General features: G+C 55.0%; 1 protein-coding gene across 1 annotated transcript; it reads right to left on the bottom strand.

Moving 5' to 3' along the window:
• Positions 1–2,050: 2,050 nt before the first annotated feature.
• On the bottom strand, positions 2,051–10,065 carry PPP1R32 (protein phosphatase 1 regulatory subunit 32). The gene is made up of 13 exons (XM_049779996.1): positions 9,957–10,065; positions 9,452–9,551; positions 9,099–9,252; positions 7,838–7,966; positions 7,204–7,267; positions 5,609–5,721; positions 4,972–5,031; positions 4,749–4,835; positions 4,457–4,570; positions 4,279–4,373; positions 2,626–2,790; positions 2,311–2,393; positions 2,051–2,145 (listed from the first exon to the last, which is right to left on the bottom strand). The coding sequence occupies exons 1-12, from the start codon at positions 10,063–10,065 to the stop codon at positions 2,324–2,326; spliced, it is 1,260 nt and encodes a 419-aa protein (XP_049635953.1). The 3' UTR covers positions 2,051–2,145; positions 2,311–2,323.
• Between the last annotated feature and the right edge of the window lie 219 nt (positions 10,066–10,284).

Genomic DNA, 10,284 nt, shown 5'->3' with positions numbered 1-10,284 from the left:
TCAAACCCAGGCCCTCAGACTACAGGCTCAGCCTCTTAAGGCTCATTTCTGGGCCTGGGAGGAAAGGGGTTCCCACTGTGCTTATGCTGGCCTGGTTAGACCTCTGAGACAAGGGTCCGAGTCCTTGGAAATGGAGCGCTGGTTTATCAGTTCTTACTCAGGCTTGGCAGCACTGAGGGATGACTTGGCCCAGAAGAGCTGCAGGGACAGAAGAGCCTGACCTTGCTCACATGGCATCATGGAACCCAGGACTTGGTATATCCTGGGATCAAGAAGGAAATGGGGCTTTTGAGTCCTTGCAGGAGCTGACTGGAAATGGTCTGGTTGGCACATAGCCAGGACAGAGCAAGGGCACCTGGTGAAAGAAAAGCACCAGGCATGCCCAAAACCACATAGGGCCACAAGTTGGGGCACCTGGGCAAGTGCAAGTGGCTAAATGAGGTCTCCCCTGCCTGCACCAGGCCTGGAACCAAAGCTGGCATCACAGTACAGGGAGGAGAGGCTGGCTCCTGCACCTGGTGGGCAGAATTCATTCAGACACTCATTCGTTCACTCCTCCTCGAATCCCAAAGGGCTGGGCACTGTGGAGTTTCTGGGTGAGCGCCGAAGATGGTCCTTAACCTTGGAGAACCACAGAAAAGGACTCCAGCCATGACCCTAAAATCTTCCTCCTTCTTCATGGAACCAGCCCTTGGCCACACTGGTCACCGAGCCCTGTAATTCACAGGCTGACCCCACCTCTCCCTCCACGGGGATATGGCCAGGAGGGTATGGCATGTCTGACTGGCACCTGGCACCTCTGGGCACAGTTCTTGATGACTGGGACAGGCACCCCTTATACTCCCATCAGGGAAATGGGACTTCTCAGCACCCTGTGCCAGGCAGGGGCCCCAGATCCATCCCTTTTCTGCCACCCCTTCTCATCCAGTCATTTCTAAATGCAGTCCAAACTGGGGAGACAGGGAGGGGGGTCTCTGGGAGAGGGGTGGAAGGGCAGAGGTCAGGTGGGGGGCATCCAGGCCCATCTGGCTGGGCTAGTGCTTGAATGGGGCCAGAACCCCAGCTCAGGAAACAGCCCAGAGTCACCCCAACTCTGATGTCCTGGAAACAAGGTGTAGGATGACAGAATGGCAGAGGGTGATGGAGAGAGGGTGTAACCAGATCCGGTGAGTGGGGAGCTGGAGCCGTAAGAGGGTGCATGTGGTGGGGGGAAGCCACAGTGCAGTGGGGCGGGCACTTGCCTTGCACGTGGTTGACCTAGGTTCACCTCATGGCACCCCATATGGTCCCCTGAACGCCACCAGGAATGATTTCTAAAAGCAAGCCAGGAGTAGATGAGCTCCCCACCTCTCCTCTGAGCCCCGTCTGGGCAGACCCTAGACCTGCCAAACCCAACTACCAGGTACTGAGATGCAAAGATATTGAAGTCTGCAAAGATCAAGGGTGGAGTTGGGGCTGGGGGCCTAGTGGAAGCTCTGTGTGCCAGGTAGGACTACAAGAAGCAGGGGAGCTGCTGCCTCTGTCACATGTGACCCCCCAGCATCTCATGTGCCCTTCCTGGCACATTTCCCCTTTGTAGATGAGAACCTAGTGATGTTGGCAGTATACAGGTATACAGTATACAAGCGTGCCCTGCTGAGCTGAGTCACCTATCCACATCTGCCTTACAAGATGCCCCCTTCCTCCCAAACTATGCCTCTTCTTGCCCCCACAGTGTCTGTGCTCCAGCAGGCTTGGGGTACTCATTTTCACAAGGGCTGCCCCTCCCTAGGTCACTGTCCATGTGTCCAGTTATCTGGACCCTTCTTAGTCTCTGGCGAGAGATCTCTGTGACCCTTCTAGTTCCCCCGGCAATTATCCTTTAAACTCTCCTGTTGAGGAGGTATTGGTCCCAGATAGAGGTACACTGAGATAACCAGGACACAGAGCTCTCACCCCTGCCACCCCATGATCCCATATCTAACAGGCCGACCTCCCGTCCCAGGAAGAAGAGCCTGGTCCAGTGTCCCTGGGAATCCAATCAGGCCACAACATGCATCTGACACCAGCTGGGATCCACTGTTCTTTATTCCCTTAGGGATTTAGCCAGTGGGCACAGGGAAAGGGGGACAGTAGCCAGGATCCTGTCCTCGGGAGCTGGCAAACCTGTGGGGAGCAGACAGAGAACTGAAAGACTCAGAATACCCCAGGCACATCCTTCTCCCCTCATGGTGATCCCCATCATGGCGAACCCCCATTAGCCTGTCCCCTCCCCACCCTGTCCATGCTGACCTGGGAGCAGGTATGGGTGGGAGTCCCTCAGCCCCTTACCCAGGTCACAAGCTTAGTTGGGAGCCTTGAAGTTGTTGCTATGAGGTAGGGATCGGTAGAAGGGGTCTGTGGCCATCAGGGTCCTTCAGGCAAGAAGGGGACACAGGTAAAGGTTAGCAATCAGCTAGGTAGCCTCTCCCAGAGGCCACTCTGCCTGCTCAATGGGGGGAACATGGCCACTAGGGTGTTCTTGGAGGAGCTGGGTGGAGTCGGAAGGGCCATTCAGCTTTGTCCCCCAACTGTCCCCAACCCCAACCCTGCAGAGGGAACAGGGAGCAAGCCTGAAAGATGTGTGCCTGGGGGGAGCAACCCTACCTTCCCACATGGGGGTGCAGACGCCTCAGGCTTTCCTCCGGGCTGGGGGTGCTCTCCAAGCGGGTGGGCGACTGGTTGAGAGCAAAGCCCCCAGGCTTCTGAGGCTGGATGCCCCCTCGGGTCCAGCCTTCCCGGTCCAGCCCCTTGGGTATGTTTTCAAAGTAGCTGCGATACATTAAGAAGTTGAATTCAGCTGCCTCTGCAAATTCGTGACCCTTCTCTAGTGGGAATTTGAGTCCTCCCAGCCTCCTTGTCTTGGCCCCTTGACACCCCTCGTTTTTGGGGATCACACCTGGTAATGCCCAGGGGGGTTACTCCTAGCTCTGCATTCAGAATTACTTCTGAAAGGCTCAGGTGATCATATAGAATGCCGGGGATCTAACCATAGGCAAAGCAAGCGCAGACCTGCTGTACTAATGTTGACGCGCATCTTGACACAGGTGGAATTACTTCTCTGGATCCTGGCCTCACCTTCCCTCCTGGCCCTGCCCACCCATCTTGGTCCTCCACTCCCAATTCTGGATCCACTTTCCGTCCTGGGTTTGCCTCCCCCATCCTGATCCCAGCCCTCTATGGCTCTGAGATCTGGCATTTGGCACTGAGCTTCCTCCTGGTAACCCCCTGGATGCCAAGGATGCTTGCTCACTCCTTGCCCAGTGCAAAGCTGAGGGAGCATGGAACCCCTCTGCCATGAACTGGATGGAGTGTCTTAACAGATGCCCGGCTGGGCCACCTCCAGTTCCCTTATTCTTCCCATGCCCATTAGCCTGGTTGGCTAAAGCCAACACTGTGTCTCAACTTTGCCTTGGCCGGGAGCTAGCTGGATTTAATATTGTCCCTGAGGACTGTGATCAACAAAGGCCCGTGGATGCTGGGGTGCATATACGCTTGGTTGGGATAAATCTGAGTTGAGTTGTGCTCCATTTCCTAGAGTATTCCCTCACCCTACATACTAGCTTAGAAACACTCGGTATGGCCTGCCTTCTCCCACACCCTGCTACTCCCTTCGTACCCCATTCCAATAAAGGGCTTGCACTCAAATCCTGGCCAGTCATTGGGGGTAGTTCCTTAAAAATTCACTACTGTGGGCCCGGATGGATAGCACAGCGGCATTTGCCTTGCAAGCAGCCGATCCAGGACCAAAGGTGGTTGGTTCGAATCCCGGTGTCCCATATGGTCCCCGTGCCTGCCAGGAGCTATTTCTGAGCAGACAGCCAGGAGTAACTCCTGAACACCGCCGGGTGTGGCCCAAAAACCAAAAACCAAAAAAAAAAAAAAAAATTAACTACTGGTGGGACTGGAGAAATAGCTCAGTGGTAGGGCATTTGCCTTGCACACTACCAACCCGGGACAGATCTGGGTTCAATCCCCAGCATCCCAGGAGCCTGCCAGGAGCAATTTCTGAGCACAGAGCCAGGAGTAATCCTTGAATGCTGCTGGTACGGGCCCAACCCCTTACCCCAGAAGTTCATTACTGGGGATTAGGTGCTTCCTAGAATAACTGGGCTCAGGGTCTGCGGAAAGGGTCCCCAGAGCTTTACTGTGGCCCCTCCACAGAAGGCTTTGAGCTCCTCACTGTCCCAGCCTTGGCCTTTCTGTCTTCAGAATGGTGGCACCTCACAGTCCACTTGGGTGGCCAGATGGGGGTCTCACCCTTGGTTGTAAGTGGTCAGGTAGTGATTATCCACAGCAGGGTCATGGGGGCTCCGGACATAGCTGGGGTTATTCAAGGTGTACCCTGAGGGCTCCTACACAGTGGAGAGAGGGTGGACCAATGAGGTAGGGGGAAGCTGGGGAGTTAGGGGTGAGAGGTGGTTACTCCTGGCTTCACCTTGTTGCCCACGGCCTCCCGGCCGAGCAGGGGCACATTGGTCTGTTGCATCCGCTGGGGCGACTGGAATTGCCAGAGGTTCGTAGTGCTGGGCTCTGTCATTAGGACCGGCACCTGTGGGGATGGGGGCGCAACTCATGTCCCAATATGCCCCCAGGGGCCCTGGCAGTATGGTCACTATCGAGTCCCCATCTCCCCCACTCCAACTATCAGACTGCTCACAGCCTTCTGCAGCAGCTGCACCCAGAAACACTCCCCCCACGTATAAAAGGAGACCTCCAAAGCCACTCACTTTGGGGTTCACGTTCCGCTCACTGGGTCTGCTGAAGCCCGTCTCCCGTTTGGTCCCTCTGGACAGTATAGGCAGGAATTCATTCCCCTATGAGGCAAACCAGCCACTGGCACGGAGCCCACCCCCCCAAAAGCTGGTTCACCCTCCCAGTTGCCCCCTCTTTCCTCCCCCCATCCCCACCCACAGGTGTTAGCATCAACATCCTTCCCAGAACTTGGCTTACACGAGGGTAGGTTATGGGGACAAAGTCCGATTTGGTGACACTGTGGCTGGGGACAAGGACCTGAGAAGAGGCCAGAGGAGCATCAGCCCTGCAGGTCAGCCTCCTCCCTCTGAGTAACACTGACCTTTCCCCCCATTCCACAACCTGCCACCCCCTCTGGACTGTCCCAGCACTGATGAAAACAAGAAAACAATTGGGGTAGCACGGAAAAGGGTAAGAGATAGCACCATTTGGAGGGCCAGAGTTGTCCATAGTTCGATAAGGTCACCTGCACACCTCCAGGTATGATCCCCCAAATCAAACAATAAAAAGGGTTGGCCATGGTGAGTCTCTTTGTGGAACCTCAGCTTTTCATCCATATAATGGGAGACTTTCAGAGCTTGTCTTGCACGTGGTCAACCCTGGTTCAATTCCTGACACCTTATATGCCCCCCATGCCCTGCCAGTAGTGATCCCTGAGTGCAGAGTCAGAAATAAATCAGTTGTGAGCCCCCCCAAAAAGAAAACTCCAACAAAAGGAAATTTGAGCCAATGCTGCTGGTGAGTTTATCTTGTGTCAACCAAGGCTGCTGCTCAGGTTTTGGGAACATGCTGGAAACCCCCAGGCAGAAGGGGTTCATTTTTCCTTGGGGCTCACCGGGTCCCCTGGGAGAGCCTGGGATGGTGACTGGAAGAGAATGGGGTTCTTGGTAGACGCCTCGGTGAAGCCAGTTTCCTCCTTAGGGCCGATGGATTTCTTCTGCAGGAGATCTACAAAGGATCTTTATTTGGGGGAGACTGATCCTCTCCCTAGCTTCCAGACCCCACCTACAAAGTCTCATTAGATCTCCCATAATGCTGTTTCTAAACCGCCTGACAGATAGAACCCCATAGAGCGACTGTTCTGGGATTCTCCTTGAGCGAAAGCTTCGGGGGCACCGCTCCAGAAAGGACAGCACAAAGAGGGGTACTATGGTCTCCCCATGATTAGTGGTTGATCTCAGGTTTGACTCCAGACTGTCCCTCCTCCCTCACAGAGAGCTGTGGATAAGAGCGATCTCCTATCAACCTTTCAGGCCACTTTGATTATCTACCATATTGCTCTCAAAACATTCCTAAGCTCCAATATTTATATTTATCTTCTGTCTGCTGCTGTTCACTACCCCTTGGCTATGCCTCTGCCATGTTTGGACTCTGTCATCCTGCAGGTATCCCAGTTTCTCTTGTCCTAAATTCGCACTATTAGTAATCAAGTGTCACCAGTCATCATCCTAGGATCCAATCCTTCCCTGTCATCAGCTGGGGAGGACATCCTTGGTCTGAGTGCAAGAAGAGGAGAGAAGTGGACCTTTGTTGGCTGACTGGGTCAACCCAAGTCTCCAGAAGTCCAGGGCCTCATTGGGCTAAAGTGGGGAAGCATCTAGTTCCAAAGATTCAGAAGAGAGCCAGAGGAGTGAGGGTTGTGACATCTGTCACCCCACTGATTGCCAGGGTTGACTTGGCTGGCAAGATGGCTTCCCAAACACTCTCTCTCTCTCTTACTCATTCTCTTACTCTTTTCTGTCTCCTCTTTCTTCTCTCTTCCCTCTCTCTCTGTCTCCGTCTGTCTATCTCTCTCTCTCCTTTTCACCCTCCCCCCCCTCTCTCTTCCCAAACTTTGTGCTCAGTCGAAGAGGCCAGCCTTCCCCTACTAGAACCTCCCAACAAACTCTCAGAGGCAGGATGAAGCTATAGCACAGCGGCTAGGGCATTTACATTACATGGAGCTGACCTGGATCCAATCCCTGGGATCCCATATGGGTTTCCCTCAGCCCCATCAGGAGTGATCCCTGAGTGAAGAGGCAGGAGTAAGCCCTGAGCACTGCCAGGAAAAGCCCAAACACCAAAACCAAACAAACATCTGCAAAACCCAAGGATTCAGCAGTTCAGAGGCCTTAAGTCACTAGCATGGTGCATGCTGGGAGCACTCAGAGCCCAAGGTCCCAAAGGGGAGGCAGCATATGCCAGAAGACCTCTAAAGCAAGCAATGCCATATTCTTAGGGACTGGAAGGCACAGAGGTCAACCGGGCTAGAAAAGTTCCCCGAAATTGTGGGTGTGTCCTCCTTTGCTTCCACTGGGGACTACACCAGAGCCAACCCCAGACACACACACACACCCAGTCTCTCTCCCAGAGGCCTGAATCAATCAGCAGGAGGGAAGCCTGAGGACAGACAGACAGACAGACACACAGACAGACAGATGCATGCCTTACCTGACTGGCTCGGAGGCTCCTTAGTATACTTGGAATTATACTCAGACACCATAAAGCGTGGGCCCTGGAATGCAGAAGGTGGAGCTTTGGGGATGCAAGATCAAGCTGAGGGTGTTCCCTGGAGCTCTGGGGCTTTGTGCACTAAATGTTGAGACTGTAAGGAGTATATCCTGAGAGGGAAGGGCCCATCCCACAGCCCCGAGATGAGTTTCCCTCTAAATGCAAGAGCGGGTCTGCCTGAGAAGGTACATATCAGAAGTCAGTCCATCCAGGATGTAAGGAGCAGCGGTGTCCAGAGCCCTGGGTGGGCTCAGAGGAAAGTAGGTGCAAGATAATGAGGTACCTGTGTGTGTGTGGGAGAGGCAATGGATCCCAGAATCCTATTCAATACTGAGCAATCTGCTATCATTTCGGGGAAGGGCCCCATCCAGTAGCATTCCTGGCTCTGTACTCAGGAATCACTCCTGGCAGGCTGGGAGGACTATATGGGATGCGGGGATCTAACCTGGGTCAGTGTGTGCAAGGCAAGCACCCTCCCGACAGTGCTATCGCTCTGGCTCCCCATACCCCATTATTTCTGAATGCCTGGCCCTCCACTGGGCCTGGCCCTCCCACCCTTGAACTGCCCACTCACGTGCCGGGCATTCTCCCACTCCAGGGAGCCCTTGCCCTGCTGCTGATGGAGCAGGGGCACCTCCTTGGGTTCCAGCCCCGTGATGTTCTGAGGCCCATAGTCTTGAGTGTCAAAATGGACCTTCCTGACCTGTGGAAAAGAGCGGCCAATGACCCCCCTCCATAACAGCCAACAGGTTCCTGGTCCAAACATGGGGCATCGGTTTATGTCCTTCATCCCCTGAGAGCCAGGCAAATGTGGTCACAGAGCTTTAAGAGGAACCCCATGACTGTTTATCCCTCTGTGTGGACAGCCAACCTCTCTCCTTGCTACACCCCAGTTACACTTGCCTCCTTGAAGCTGTCCCTCTTTACCCCATACTCTTCTGCCTCAGAGCCTTTGCACATGCTTTCCGCACTGCCCGGGACACTCCCTGGCCCAGCTGTGCTGGAGGGGACACTCAGATCTCTCGAGTCTTTGTCCGGGATGTCCACAGCAGACACTTTCTCAGCCCCCTCTTTCCCCACCTTCTCTTCTTTAGTTCTGCCTCTTCCTTTTTCTTTCCCTATCTTGTCCCCCTCTGGCATTGATCCTTCAGAATCGGAACCGATGTTTGGGATGAAGGAGTGTCGGTTTCGGTGGTGGTGATAGCAGGAATGTGGGTGATAATGGTGATGGAAGTGGCGGTGCGGGAGGTGATGGCACATATGGAAGTGGCGTGGGCGATGAGGGTAATTGTGGGGGCTTGGTGCTAAGGAGGGCATGGGGTTGTCAAGCTGATGGGGCTGGGGTGGGGGAAGGGGAATTGGGAAGGGTAGGGGTGAGGGGGAGAGAGGAGATGTGAATGGGGAAGAGGACACTGAGGAGGTGACAGCAGGGGGGAAGAGGGTGATCAGTTGTGATGGTGAAATCACTGGTGGTGAGAAGGACAGGGTGGAATGGAGGGGAGGGGAGAGAGAGGGAAGGGAGAGGGCCAAGGTGACAAAGGCAGGTGGACCCCACCCCAAATTGTGTCTCTCCACACTCAGCCTTGGCCCTCAGTGATGCAACCCTGCCCATTGGGGAGACTCCCCAGCCTATCCATCCTGGCCCAAGGGAATCTAGCTCTCACCTCCTTGTTTTAAGTTTTTTGGCCACACCCAGGGGTTACTCCTGGCTCTACACTCTGAAATCATTCCTGTCGGGATTTGGGGGCCATAGGGAATGCCAGGGATTGAATCTGGATCAGCCACATGTCAGGCAAGTGCCCTCTCCCACTGGGCTATCTATCCGACCCTCTCACCTCCTTGGAAGGGATAGAGGAACTGACTTTCTCCCGGGAGAAGCCGGACATGGTCTGGTGCAAGCTCCGAGGCAGCGGGAATTTGCCATCAGGCACCTCCAGGGGCCGGTAGTTCTGGCTGTGCAGGGTCTGGTAAGTGTCTCGGGGGTGCTCCCTGCGGGGGTGGGCAGGGAGTGCTGACTAGGACCGATGGATGGAGCCACTGTTCCCCCTAACCCCCACCTTTGTCCCCTGCAGGGGGTAGTATAGTGCTGTTTCCGGGCGCATCCCCCATCCCTGCCACCCCTCCATTCCAGTTCATGGGAGAAAGCAGCCAACACAAAGGGACCAGCCAGGAGGGTGGCAGCCACTACCCGCTGGCTAGATTGTCCGAGAAGTTGACCAGGGACTGCGAATTGCTCGTGTAGCCTGTACCTCTGTGGGTGCCCAGGCGGGGCTGGAAGTCCTCTCGACCTGAAGGGGGGGGCGAGCAGGGGTGAGGAGAGGGAAGAGGAACATGCTCAGAGGACTCAGGAAATGCCAGGGGATTCCCAGAAACAGGGTGGGAATTAGCGTGACAACTATCCTGGGAGCTCTGGACAGGACAGCAGGAAATGGGACTAGCCTGGTCAGTGTGGGAGCGTCACATGGTCAAGCCCAGCGGAGGGGTTAGGAGGGGCACAGGCTGGCAGCAGGGGTCTGGACCGGCCCTGAGGGGTTTGAGGATTGGATGAACTGGGAGTGTTGAGGTGTCTCTCTCCCTGTGTTATGGGCCAGGATGGGGCAACTCCGGTTCCAGGGAAGCCCCCCCCCCATCTCATTTCCTAGAAGGCTTTTGTGTGTGTGTGTGTGTGTGTGTGTTTGCACATCTGTCCTTACCATAGGCTGTGCAGTAGCTGGTGGCATAGAATTTCAGGGGGTCCGTACAGCCCCCTGAGCTCATTTTCACATAAGGAGAAACGGCCCCGAGGGGCAGTTTCCCCATCATGACGCTCTGGGGCAGGGCCCTGGGGGACCTCAAGAGAAAGTACATACATAGCACCCAGTCAGCCCAGCCATCGAGAGGGTATGAACCCCCTACCCAGGCTTGTAACCTCTCTGAAAACACCCCTAATACTCAAGGGACCATCATGTCCCACAGCTGGCAAACAGAATATGTATGTCAACACCCCAGCCCCTGGCCCAGGCATTGGCCCAAATGGGACAG

Source organism: Suncus etruscus, chromosome 9 (assembly GCF_024139225.1).
Source record: "Suncus etruscus isolate mSunEtr1 chromosome 9, mSunEtr1.pri.cur, whole genome shotgun sequence".
In the NCBI taxonomy this organism is placed as follows: domain Eukaryota; kingdom Metazoa; phylum Chordata; class Mammalia; order Eulipotyphla; family Soricidae; genus Suncus; species Suncus etruscus.
This window is presented reverse-complemented; position numbering and strand designations above follow the sequence as displayed.